This window comes from Anarrhichthys ocellatus, unplaced genomic scaffold (assembly GCF_004355925.1).
Source record: "Anarrhichthys ocellatus isolate YVR2014 unplaced genomic scaffold, GSC_Weel_1.0 scaffold329, whole genome shotgun sequence".
Lineage (NCBI taxonomy): Eukaryota > Metazoa > Chordata > Actinopteri > Perciformes > Anarhichadidae > Anarrhichthys > Anarrhichthys ocellatus.
Genome location: NW_022280330.1, coordinates 45,249 through 58,542, shown reverse-complemented (window position 1 = coordinate 58,542; position 13,294 = coordinate 45,249). Strand labels below are relative to the sequence as shown.

The window sequence follows — 13,294 nt, the reverse complement described above, 5'->3', positions numbered from 1 at the left end:
ACCTTTACTACTACCTCTACAACTACCTCTACTACCACAACTACCTCAACTACCACCACAACTACCTCTACTACCACCACCACTACCATCACCACCTCTACTACCACCACCTCTACTACCACCATCACTACTACTACCAAAACTGTACTTCCTGTGGTGTACTTCCTGTGGTGTACTTCCTGTGGTGTAATTCCTGTCGCATACTTCCTGTCATGTACTTCCTGTCGTGTACTTCCTGTGGTCTACTTAATGACGTGTACTTCCTGTTGTGTTCTGCAGGAGGTGCAACAAGACGAAGCGCGGCCGGCGACAGAAGCAGCACCTCGGTCACTTCCCTTCAGGAACGTCCTCCCGGATGATGTAGCCGCTCCACGTCGTCTTTTTATGAAACACAAGAAGTCAAAACGTTTTCGTACCACAGACTGACTGCTCTTTTGATATCTCGACTCTGGTGCCTCTTTTTTGTTTTCCTCCCTTTATTAAGAATAGTTTGTGAATTTCTTGAGGGGCCTTATTTTTTATATTTTCCTCCATATTTGTTTATTTTTGTTCCCGTCTGCAGGTTGAGTTTGTGTTCGTCGTCCTCTCAGACTCTGGAACACTGTGGATCCTCCGGCAGGAAACTGACTTAATTTATCTGATTGTATCGTCACAAACAATCTGGGAAACACACGCTGTGTCTTGTAGTGTTGACCTGTGGGACGCAGAGCGGTGCTGGTTCTGGTTCTGGTGCTGGTTCTGGTTCATAGCAGTAATCACTACTGAAGACATATTTCACTTTGAAAACCATCCAGGTGAATGTTTCAATACTTGATTTCAAGTATTTTTAAGATTGACAAAACTAAATTCAATCTTAAATTGAATTATTTTCTGAAGTAAAAATGAAAGTCTGGTTTGATACTGATATTAATGTTTATAATAACTTCAGAGTCTTTACTAATGATTCAACATCACATTTAGGAATTCAGTTCCTTGTGAGATTTAAATCATTATTATGATTATGATAGTTGGAGAGATCAACCTGATCCGTAGTTTTATTTTGAAGGCCTGTTCTCTGTTCTGATAACTTTTTCTTCAGATTTCATGAGTTAAATATTAAAACCTGCTTCTGTTCGATGGTTGGACCAACTTTTCTTTCTCCGGTTGACTTTGTGTAATAATGGCCTGAATGCTGCAGGGGGCGCTCTGCACCAGGACCACAGGGACCACCAGAGACCACTGAAACCTGAACTCAAGTGTGCTGTGTCTCACAGGGTCAAAAACAACTTTCATATCAACTTGATTAGACTTTTCTTTGTTTTTTTGTATTTTGTTACGAGACGCTCCTGAAAACCAAAATGCTGTTTTTTCTACTGTTTAAGGGAACAGGCTGTACAGGAAGTTATGTTATTCAGTGATTCATTTTCAGATGACGCCATTCAGGAAATGGATTCCAATGTTTTGATTTGTTTTGACAAGCTGACGATAATTTAACCGTTTTGTTTTTGTTGGTCGGGTTCGTAGCGATGGAACCACGTGTCCGTGTTGCTCGAGTTTCTTCTTCGTTGGTCGGGTTCGTAGCGATGGAACCACGTGTCCGTGTTGCTCGTTCTCTTGTGGTAGAAGGTTAGACTTCAGCAGCCGGGAGGCTCCCTGAGGTCCGACTGCTCTGAGGTCAGATGCGTCTGAAGAGGCGGTCCCGCCTGGCTGTAATAGACGTTGCATGAACTGTGAACGTGTTGTGTAGATCTGTGCTGTAGTGGAACTAGAATTAAATTATGATGTTTGAACACAACGCGTCGTCGCTTCCATCTGTTCTCTCTGCAGGTTCCACTGAAGCTCTAAAGAACTAAAGGTTCTATGTATTCATTAAAGCTGCATGTGATTATGATTATAGATACTGGATTTAAAGCTACAGAGCTGATCAGAAATCATTTTAGTATCGACTGTAATCTCATTAAGAAGCACTGAATTCAGTTCATCATATGAAACCTTACAAGATATTAAAGTCTGTAACACAAAGGTTAAACTGGTGCTGCTGGAGACGGTGACATTAGTTATTATTATTATTATTAATTTCTTAAAGGAAAATGTTGCTGATTCGTTTATTCAGTTATCGCTGTTAATTGTTATTTTAATTAATGACATCATAAAGAATAATTGTGATATGCTGCTAGATTAGAAAGTATTACATAAATGTGATATTATAATAAATAGTTCCAGATCCTGAAACTGATATTAAATCTCTTTCTTAAAGATCTTAACTTGATTCATTAAATTAATTTTAATGAGCCTGGTTATTGTTTTTGATGAAACGGAGGAAATTAAAATAAAGTTGAATAAAAGTAAAATATTATTTTGTCATCATAACAGCATTGATGATGAGGGTGAGGAGCAGCTGAGAGCTGAAGGTGTGACGTCATGTAGTTCCTCTAGTGGCCACTAGAGGCTCCAATGAGGCTCCACCTGAACACATTTCTGTAGTTCAACTTATAATAATTACACTTCTTCTGATATGAATCAAGTTACAGATTATTTCATTTTAACGTATTCATGATCACAGACCCCTTCACTGAAATCAGGATTTTCTGGCTCCAAGAACGTTTTTAACACAAAATCAAACTAACTGCACAACAAAGCAATAACTCTTCTATCTGAGCTCCGCCTCGAGGGAAGCAGGAGAGGAAACCAAGCGCTCCCGGCGGATTGCTGCCGAGTTAAATATAAACGTGCCGGAAGGATAATTACAGACAGCAGCTGGTGGGGAGTCCCCTTCTCTCTCGTCATCCTCTTCATCTTCATCCTTTCTTCTTCTTCTTCATCATCCTAACGACTTCTCACACACAGACAGAAGTGCTTCAGCAGCCATGCTTCATAGAAGAAGGGTCGTAATGTGTTCTAGAAACATTCTCTTTACATCCATCACTAGATCAGAAGCTCTGACAGAGAAAGAAAGTAGTTCAGCTTCAGCAACAACAAGCACCAACTCTGTGTTAATGAACTAAATGATGGAGCAGCGAGGTCATATTCTGAGAAAGAACATTAATAAAACAAAGATTAAAGCCTTACAGCTACGAGGAAAACTTGAACATTCTCTGAGATTATAAAGTCATAAAAACTCAGATTAAAGTCACAAATTTATGAGAAAAATAACTCTATTCCTGCAGCGGACGACCTAATCAAATCATACCTCATCAGATTAATTTTAAAATGAAGCCGTGTTTTGACAAAAACAACTCTAGTTTATCTCCTAACTTTGATTTAGAACTGAGAATATCAAGGTTTTATTCTCGTAAATTGACGACTTTAATCTTGTAGTGTTTTCTCAGAATATGATGCACCTCCATCAGGACTACTCAGAAAAAGGAATACTTATTGTTTAACCTACGATAGCACTAATCTACAAACAGTTTAAGAATAAACACAAATGTTTTGCTTGAGTTGAAACATCTTAAAGCACCGAGAGTGAACCCTGAACGCATCGTTACTTTGCTCTAAATCATCAGAATGAGGACGAGCTCTGATCAGGACTCAACGGTTAAGAAGAGTCGATTGATTAAAGGTGTTTGGACTGAACGTTGTCTCACCTTCAGCCTCCAGAAACAAAGATGGCGGCGATGGATCGTTTTTGGAAGCCTTGCTGGAGGCCAGAGAAGTCTAACCCTGGAGGGAGGGATGAAGACAGAACAAGTGAAAAGGTGATGGCTGATAGATGGATGATGGAGGAATAGATGGAGGGGGGGGTTCCATTCCTTTTAATACACTCACCTCCCAAAGAGGAGCAGGGAGTCACTTTACCCTCGCTGTATTTTTAGCAGCAGAGAACACAGAGAGCAGCCAGGATCCATGTCACTCACATTCCTTTAATATCCACTTTCATCTCTAGTCTCTGGTCCATGAGACGGTTGCAGGTAGTTCAGGAGTTCCTCAGAGCCGTCAGAAGTGGAACACGACCTCTGAATTAATAATAGTTGGAATGAGATCTCCACTCGAGTATATTTACTGTTCGTGTGCTCACTTTAACTCAGTATATTGTTAAATCTCTCCTTTTAGCCTCACCAGTCCCTCCCTCCCTCTCCCAGCAGGGTGGAGTCTCTCAGCTGGTCAGAGTGGTTTCAGGGTCAGTGGTAGAGGGCTGATCCGGTCCTTCAGAGGAGGTTTCTATTCCTCCTCACTCCTCACTCTCTTTCTATCAGATCCCTTATGCCTCAACCCTCATCCTCCTCTTTTCCGTGGCTTCCATCTTCTTTCCTTCCTTCAAAATAACAAAATAAAGTTCTCTGTTCACGCCAGAGATCGTCTCTCCTCTTCGTCCACCCTGCTCTTCCTCATCCCTTCTTCCCTTTCTACATTTTGGGTTCGCTGGGTTTCTGACCGTCGAGCATGACAGACAAGCCGGGCATGGCGATGGGCGGCGGGGACGACGCGGGGAGCATCATGGCGCTGCTGGAGCGCGTGGCAGGCCTCATGGACAGCGTCCAGACCACGCAGCAGCGCATGGAGGAGCGCCAGCTGGAGCTGGAGACCACGGTGAAGACTATCCAGACGGACGTCGTCAAGCTGACCGGCGACCACGCCAACACCAGCTCCACCGTCGACCGGCTGCTGGAGAAGACGCGCAAGGTCAGCCGCCACATCAAGGACGTCCGGGTGCGCGTGGAGAACCAGAACATCAGGGTGAAGAAGGTGGAGGCCACCCAGGGAGACCTCCTGGCCAAGAACAAGTTCAGGGTGGTCATCTATCAGGTAAGATATGCTTCAGGTACTTTACCACCAGTGGACACGGACCTCTGGGGTTCTGATCAGCTGCCTCTCGGGTATTGATTGCTGAAGTAAATCTTCTTGTATTGAGGCAGAAGGATGTTGATTCTCTTCTAGAAACTTAACGCACTGTGAAACCTAATGCTCGTAGGGTTTCTAGTCAGAGCACAGAAGCTGGTTTACTGGATAAAACAGGTCAGAAGACTTGAACCTGGTCTGGAACAGATTCCGTGGAGAACCTACCTGAACCCAACAAGCTTAAATTCATTCTGCAAAAAAAGAACCCCGATCTGAAAGAGGTCCCGAGGACAGTTAACCTGCGAATCTTAAACAAGTACTCTCCCTCCCTGATCGGATTAGACTGATATTAATTTGTTCTTCGGTTACAAAAGAACTGAGCAACTCATGAAGACCTTTCAAAAACCAGCTCCAGTACATTTAGGTTCTGTTGGTCACCATCACTCTGGAGCCAAAGCAAAGGGTCTGGGGTCTGTAGTGGTGGCCTCAGGGTTGGCATGTGGCTAACTAAAGGACTTAAATAACAGAACTCTAATTATAATGATCACTTCCTGGTAGACTAAAGGAGGCAAACTGTTCTGTGGGACTAAAAAAGGCCCAAAAAGTGCCAGTTGATGTTTGAAGGATTGTCCAGAGTCCAGTCTCTACAGTCAAGGCAACAAGTTTGTGAAAGACACAAAGGTGCTGCCTCTTGATTGGATGCAGATTTCTAGTAACTTTCAATGACTGAAGGAGATTTTGCAACATGCGAAAGTTCTTCATGTATCTCGACACAAGAAGGCCTTTGGATGCATCGCCCAAAGGTCCAGAAACATGAAGAACGTTTCAGAAAGATACTAAATGCTGCCGTTAGTCTGTTTCTACGCGCTTAAGATCCAGATTACTGATACTGGCACCGTTTATTCTATATATTTATATTAAAATATATATATATTAAAATCAAAGAGATCGTCAAGATGCTGAAGTCTTGCATGAAGTGACTGTTGTGAGAAGACACATGTGGCCACTGAGCAAGAGTTCCTTCAACATTCCTTCGGCTAACTGTATTAGTCAACGAGCATCTCAGTTTGAAATAGCAACACACACACGCACACGCACACACACACACACACACACAGCTTGGTTTTACTTCTTTGGCCTTCACAGTCAGCAGCTGCCAGCGCGATGGAGAGCTGGTTATTTTAGCTCTGGATAAACGTCAGTATGCTGAAAGGTTACACCAGCGATCTGAAGCTCACGGAGCGGGCTCTTCATTTAGCACGAGCACATTTGTGGATGATTATTTGGCTTTTATGCTTTAAAAAAATAATCTTCAAGGTGCATCTGAAAACGTTAGAGTGCAGCTCCAGCTTCACTTCTTTACATAGCCGTATATATTTGTGTTGGGTTAGGAGGTGAAAGATGCCACTGAACTTGAAAATGATGAGATATTGAAGCCTTACAAACTACATTTGTGCTCCTTCACCAAAAGGAGAAAATAAAACCACTTGAATGTCCTGTTTGTAACAGATCGAATGTTATTCTCACCAAGTCGTCATCAAAGGCGCTGAATATAACGAACTACATATCTTCAGCATGCTAAGTGCATGTATCTTACCATGATACCATTAGCATGCTACAATGCTAACACAATAACTTCTGATATATATGTAGCATGCATATTAGCGGCGTTACCGAGCTTGTTGAGAACTACATGGCTCTCTGGGTGTGGTTGGGTTACAGTAATGTGGACTCTGTAAGGACCCGGGTCCGGTTGCAGTGAGGTCACACGTTGAGCAGACCTTCAGCTGCGTTGTGCACACTGCTGCTGTGTTGATGTCTTTTGGGATGGAGATATTTGTGTCCATGTAGAGATAACTTTTATATCAGAAGCCGGGAAATTAAGATTTCTTCCTTTTACCCCACGAATAAACTCAGTTAGCAGGATGCTACGTGGTTTCTGTAGCGTAAGTGACTGTGCCAGCTGAGCGCTGACAGACCAGGTTATTCTGAGTGTGAACCATCTCCTAATATAGTCGTCTGCTCTCTCTCTCTGATTTATAACCGACGAACATCTAAATCGTTTTTGTTAGCCGCTAACAGGCTGCGCTCGCCGTTTGATTCGTTCTGACAGATTTGAGTTGGACCTCCGGAAGAGATCCTGTCAGTCAGCACGTAACTGTGATGTCATAGGATCAGATGGGCTCATGACCTTTGACCCCTGCCTCTCTGACCACTCCTCCCTGTCTCGGAGAGGAGAACCTCTCGTGTTCTACTGTGTTCTGTTTAGAGACGCACCGATACCGATATCGGCCCCGGTACTGACTCCAATAACTGGATCAGGTATCGGTGACGATCAGAGGCGGGACCAAGTCCTCAACAAGTCCTCATGATGTCTTCATTGAATGTAATGTCATTTGCGTTGACGTCTGCAGTTTCTTTTGGACAGACGCATATTTTATGTACTTGAACAAAATTATCTTTTGGTATAATTTTTTCAAAATGCCGCTCAGTGACCAAACGTTGGTTCTTCATGGTTTAACAAAGACCAATTCAGCACATTAATATCTAGGTATTAATGTTTTTACAGAGTTAGGAAAGCCTGTTGATCCCAGTCTCTTCCACAGTGAGACTTACAGCTTATTCATCAAACACCGGTATCTGATTGGTTCCGCGTCCCCAGTTCTGTTCGTGTTGCACAGGAACACGTTTTTATGAGAACTTTGTAGTTTCATTCACTGACATCAACAACAAAACCAAAGTACCTCAATACTCGATACTGAGAAGTGACAGAAATGTAGCACTGAGTTTAGAAACGTTTCCATCACCGGTACCGATGAGAAGATAGATAGTACGGACCTGGAGTCAGTCCATGGTTAGCCTAGCTTAGCATAAAGTCTAGAAACATTTAGCCTAGTTTTGTCCAAAGTTCTAAAATACACATCAGTTATAATAAGACTCTATTTCTTGGAGAACAGCAGCGTATTGATCGTATCTCCGCCTCTCGTTGGAGAACCAGATACAAGCAGTGAACACAGGTTCTGCTTCATTCAGACACAAATTAAACAAACGTGTTCATTAGAGAGCTTCAGAGGAGCTGGTGTAGTTATTACACTGCTTGTTAGCGGACTCTCAGTTATTACCGTTAAGCTTTGGAAATGTCAGCCTCTGTGTCGGGTGTCATATTGTGCTTGTGATGCATTTATTCAAAGATCCTAGTGACCCCATTAGCATGCTACAGGCTACTTAGCGAACTAGCATGAATGTTTAGTCAACTTCATGGATGAAATCATCCAGGACTGATCCAACAAAGGTCACATTTCTCAGAAAAATCAGTTTTCTCACTTTGCTTCCTAGATCAGATGTTGTCCAAACTGGTGTCTGGGGGCCTTCAGGGGGTCTTGAGGAGGGTGAAGGTGGTATTAAGTAAATGTGTGGCCATCTGTGCCGCTCACATTTCACTACAAGTGTAGATCAAAAAGTAGAAAACAGCCTCTGTCAACTGCTCTACGACTTAAACTGGGCGAGTTTCTCCTCAAGTGTTTAAGGACCAGAAGCTCTAATCCCGTTGCATCTCATGACGGGTTGTCATGTGGCTTTCTGTGTCTTTGTATTGTTGACTCTGTGTTCACGTGTGTTAATGTGGCTGCTGTTGTTCTGGTCAGCTCCCAGTATGAATGAGTGAGACAGCCTGTTGGTGAATCAGGGTCAACCTCCTCAAAGTGAATCTCGTCTGCAGGGACTTGGGACAGTTTGCAGCCTCGGCTTGAACATTTTCTCTCCACTTCATGTTCTTGTAACCGGATCTTTGAGTTGGAGACGAATGCGTGACGTTGGCCTGAAGCTGAAAGTGATCCAGCTTTGCTGCTCGCTGATAAGTTTAGCTCCCTGCAGCCGAGCGCTGAGCTGCAGAAACAGGTGCTGCAGTTTATTTGCGGAAGCAGGAACGAGGCCTGCATGACACACTTTAACCTGAGACAGGTTTAAACCAGACATCAACAGTTACACTGTCTTCATATGACTAAGAGGAAAAAACTAATAGTCTTGTGATCATGATGTTCTCCCGGGTTCACACGGTTCTATGTTCTCCTCCCTCAGGGTGACCAGGAGGTGAAGGCTGTCTCACCGGGCAACGAGCCAGCAGAACCCAGCGGCAGCTCCGGTGCCAGAGCCGAGGTGGAACCGGACAAGTTTGAGCTCCCTCCAGACTCGGATGAAGAGTACATGGTGGTGGAGGAGGCCGACTCCTCGGCCGGCGGCCGCATGAAGAAGTCGGGGCTGACGCGCATCGAGAGCTTCAAAGCCACCTTCTCCAAGGAGAACATGAGCAAGACCCGCGACAACCTCGGCACCAAGGTCAACAAGTTCGGCGAGCGCATCGTGACTGCCGAGAGGCGCGAGAAGATCCGCCAGTCCGGCGAGAGGCTGAAGCAGTCGGGCGAGAGGCTGAAGGAAACCATCAGCAAGAGCGTCCCGGCCAAGCTGAACCTGAAGAAGGAGAGGACCGTCGCAGAGGGCCAGGAAGGAGCCGAGGGCGCCGCCGAGGGAGCCGCACCCGTCCCGCCTCCCAAAGGACGCAAGGGCAGCCCCGCCGCTGCCAAGGCGGCCGACGACGAGGGCAAGGCGGACGAGTCCGAGGTGCCGATGTACGACATGAAGCAGCTATCGTAAACCACCGGACAGCGAAGGAAGATCTGGGCCATTTTCTCTGGACCACTGAGACCACGAAGAGGGCGCAAAGAGAGGTTTTTAAAGGCTGCTGCTACCAAGCAGAGCGGCAGGTAGTGAAGGTGAACCTTGTGTTGAGGGAAGTGAGTCCAATCTGACTGAACATCAAGAGAACCAAACAGAGTCCTGAAACCATGGCGGCTACTTCACAGTGTGTTCTGGACTTTTATTAGCAAATAGTCTTTCTTTTGTTTTATGTTGAATCAACACTGACTTTGGGAAATAAAAGAACAAAAGTGTTCTTCTCCAGATGAAACGTTCCCCTTCATCGCGCCGCTGCTGTTCACATGTGTTTGCATGATGGGGAGGTGGAAATGTTGGGAGATGAAACTGTAACGGGCTCGTGGTTTGTCTGGTTCTGTAAGAGGTTTGGAGGAGTAATGAGATGAAGAGTTCTGCACTCAGTGAAATGATTAAAGTTAAAAAGGTTAAAAACTCTGACTTGAATAAAGTGGACTTAACAGAAGCCGTGTCTGCGTTCAATTGTCCAGCGAACGTTGAGGAAACTTACGAGATGTTGCAGAACAAAAAGAAGTGAGGAGCGTTTCCATCAGCTGGTGAGGAGCGAATGAACTAAACGTTAATCTACCGTAAACGAACAGGTCGGCTCGACTATCGAGAGGAATGAGAGAAAATAGTTTTAATTGTGCAAACTTCATATCGGCCATGTTTCATCCGCCTCAACACCAAGAAGAGAATATTTAGGAGACGATAACGGAGCTAAATACCTATACATATAAATAAATATATGGTACAAACACCTTTACATGATCAATGCACTGGAGGTGCAGGGTCAGAGGTCTTTATTATTGATTGATTAATAAACATCAATGATTGATTCAGAATATAAAGGTGTAGTGTATGAAGTGTTAGTGTCATACATCACAGACTTGTAACAAAAAGAAAAAGAAAACGGATGTTTTTGTTGAAGAAAACTCACTTTTTGTGTAAACAGAAGCACGAAGGCATCAAACCTCCGACCCGAGAGAAGAATTCATAAAGTCTTCAGAATTTACTGTTGAATCGTTTATTGTCAGGTAATTTGCCCGTCTTTCATTTTAAAGTTATTTTATTTGAAATAATAACAGTTTTGAATATGAATATGATGTCATCAAGCTGAACATAAAGCAGGTTTCTTGTCTGTTTTTAGCGTGTTAGCATGTTAGCGTGACTGCATGACTGCAGTTTGTCACAGCTGTTACATTACAGAGAAAATAAAAGTCCTCTTGAGTCTGTTTTTAATAATTACAGTCAGAGAATCTTTAACACCGACCTGTAAACACACGATGAGCTTCATCTTCATATTAAGAGATTTAAATGAAGGAAACTGAAGTTCTGAATATAATAACTGTGTTTCTTCTTCTTGAGAGTCTGATTGACTTTGGTTTTCTGGTTGGATCTCTGTTCATACATCTCCTCTCATGAGATTCTTTTACATAAACATCAATAAAGAAACAAGCTTCACTGCTCTGGTGATTTATTTTGAAGGATTCATCCCTTCATTGTTAAAGTCTTTTACTTTTAAATGTCTTATCATTTAAATGTGACTCAAAGAGATCAAATGAGTAAACTCATCTTCTGGTGAAGATGAGTTTATTGTTTAAGTATACAAATATAAAAACAGACGTTACATTAAGTTTGATTCATTTATTTATAATTTATGAACAAATTCACCAAACAAACATCTTCATCCTCACGAACAGACGAGAGAAACAAACCTCTGAGAAATAAAGCTACAAACATCCGAGAGCTGAAATCAATAAACAGTGTTTCTATCTTCTCACGGTTCAGTTGAACCTTAAACACAAAGACTGAACGCTTCAGTGTTCATCATCCCGTCGTCCAGAAAACTGTTTGAGCTTCTTTGTGTTTCAGCTGACAAACGTTATTTTTGTTTTATATGTTTCTGTGTTTTTGTGTTATTTATTCGGTTCCGTGTGAAAGTATTTATAACATAACGTGTGTGTGTGTGTGTGTGTAGAGGCTTTCAGAGTGTTTGTGTTAGTTTTGTGACTCATACTTTGTGTTTGGTTATTTCTGGTCAGCGCCCTCTGGTGGACAAACATGATGATTCTGATACGTCTGTGAGTTTATATCTCCTCTCAGCTGCTGACATGTTATCAGCACATCACAGACCTTTCTCTGTTTGTTTCTCTGGTGTTTTTAAATGTTCATCACAGGAGAGGAATCTGAATAAAAACTCCTTCTAGTGAATCTGTGTCGGTTTAGAGAAAGCACTTTCTGCAGGTTTAGTTGTTTGATTGATTTTAAAGCTCAGGTGAAAACCATGAAGAGCCAAACACACACGTCAGTGTCAAGAAACAGGAAACAGTGTCGGACTTAAAAAGAAGAGAAACTTCTCAAACAAACAGAACGTTTCTCTCCATCTTGTTGTTGAGTTTCTACTGATGTGTGCAAGCAGGTTAGTGACAAACTGTGCCAGATTCCTCCTAATATCACAATATGACACCATCAGAAACAACAATAAACACCAGCTCTATCGAGACATTCCATTAGCTTAGCATCATCTGTGTTTTGTTTCAGATGCTAAAGCCTCAGATTGAGTTTCTGCCTGTTGATTAGTTTTTAATATAAATGAAATAAAGAGTTGAGAGTGAACTGAACCTATCACAGTAGAGCTTCAGTCGGAGTATCACTTGCAGTCGCAGAGCAGCGCGGCTCCTCTCAGCGTCCAGTGCTCCGGAGGCTGCAGGCTCCTCAGCTGCAGAGAGAAGATGAAGTTCAGGTCGGTCCGACGCGGTTTCTTGTAGACCGGACACGAGTACAGGCCGACCGCCGACCGTTTACTGTCGGCCATGTTGGCTGAGCTGACGGCGTAGATGTGGACCACAGGGAGCGCAGTGAAGAGCACCTGAGAGGAGACATCTTGTTATTTTATATATATTATATACAGCCACATTGAAACATTGTTAAACATTATATTTTACTGTTAGTTATTATTATTACTTCAATTAAAAAGCACACACACACACACACACACACACACACTAACCTTGGGCGGGGCCTCAGAGAGTTTGGCGCTGCGCCGGTCCCACCCCGCCCCGTCCAGGAAGAGGCCGTAGATGTAGACTCCGCCCACGTCCTCTGGGGGCGGAGCCGACACGTCCTCCCTCATCATCTTAGTGACGTCGTTGGTAAAGGTGACGGTATCCAAGGCCCAGCCTCTGGACAGGTTGGCTCGTGTCGTCTCTTGGCGCATCGCGGTCAGAAAACCCTTCGAGAAAAAACAACAACAACATGCACTCAAGACGGCTGTGACGTGACGGAGGACTAACGGTTCTGGACGAGTCTGAACCCACCTGCGGGTTGAAGAAGCCGGTGAGCCAGAACTGGTTGGGTCGGCCGGTGCCGATCCAGCCGCCGAGCTGCCGGTTCCTCTCCAGCAGCTCGCTGAACCAGAAGCCCAGCGTCGCCGACGGCCAGCTGAGCCGCAGCCACAGGCGGGGGATCCGGGCATCGAACGTGCAGTCGAGAGCGTCACGCAGGTCCTCCGACATGATGATGGAGCCTGTGTGACGCAGGTTGTGTCACATGGACTTTAGCGAGATTCTAGTGAGCTACGACATCTGAGAAGCATTTCAGAGATGGAGAGAAAATGCTGCTAATAGTTTAGCTTAGCCTTCTGCTAATAGGCTAAACTATTAGAGAGAAGAGAGGATGGGGAAATAAGCTAGCGTGGCTGGCTACTTAGCTAGCTTGCTAATACCACCACGCGTTCCTGCCAGACTGGTTACAGCACTACTTTGCTGGGCGGAGACTTTTGTGTGTGTGTGTGTGTGTGTGTGTGTGTGTGTGTGTGTGTGTGTGT

At 44.0% G+C, this 13,294-nt stretch overlaps 3 protein-coding genes across 3 annotated transcripts in view; 2 read left to right on the top strand and 1 right to left on the bottom strand.

Moving 5' to 3' along the window:
• The window catches only part of LOC116401300 (tomoregulin-1-like), a 3,183-nt gene extending 1,409 nt beyond the window's left edge, over positions 1 to 1,774 (top strand). The window contains exon 4 of the mRNA XM_031879637.1: positions 280 to 1,774. Within this exon, the coding sequence (XP_031735497.1) occupies positions 280 to 364 (85 nt within the window). The 3' untranslated portion in view covers positions 365 to 1,774. The remainder of the gene's footprint in view (positions 1 to 279) is intronic.
• A 2,249-nt stretch (positions 1,775 to 4,023) lies between these two features.
• Positions 4,024 to 11,429, top strand: cavin4b (caveolae associated protein 4b). The gene is made up of 2 exons (XM_031879636.1): positions 4,024 to 4,725; positions 8,836 to 11,429. Exons 1-2 carry the CDS (start codon positions 4,363 to 4,365, stop codon positions 9,406 to 9,408), a joined length of 936 nt encoding a protein of 311 aa, XP_031735496.1. The 5' UTR covers positions 4,024 to 4,362; the 3' UTR covers positions 9,409 to 11,429.
• A 1-nt stretch (position 11,430) lies between these two features.
• dnah5l (dynein, axonemal, heavy chain 5 like) overlaps positions 11,431 to 13,294 on the bottom strand; it is a gene marked incomplete at its 5' end in the record, with an annotated part of 46,678 nt that continues 44,814 nt past the window's right edge. The window contains 3 exons of the mRNA XM_031879638.1: positions 11,431 to 12,337; positions 12,479 to 12,700; positions 12,786 to 12,994. Coding sequence (XP_031735498.1) covers positions 12,119 to 12,337; positions 12,479 to 12,700; positions 12,786 to 12,994 — 650 coding nt within the window. The remainder of the gene's footprint in view (positions 12,338 to 12,478; positions 12,701 to 12,785; positions 12,995 to 13,294) is intronic.

Bases quoted from the DNA above. Each gene is read 5' to 3' on its own strand.
- cavin4b (XM_031879636.1), top strand. From the start codon at position 4,363: ATGACAGACAAGCCGGGCATGGCGATGGGCGGCGGGGACGACGCGGGG. The intron at 4,726-8,835 runs GTAAGATATGCT...CTCCTCCCTCAG, and splicing joins TCAGGGTGGTCATCTATCAG to GGTGACCAGGAGGTGAAGGC.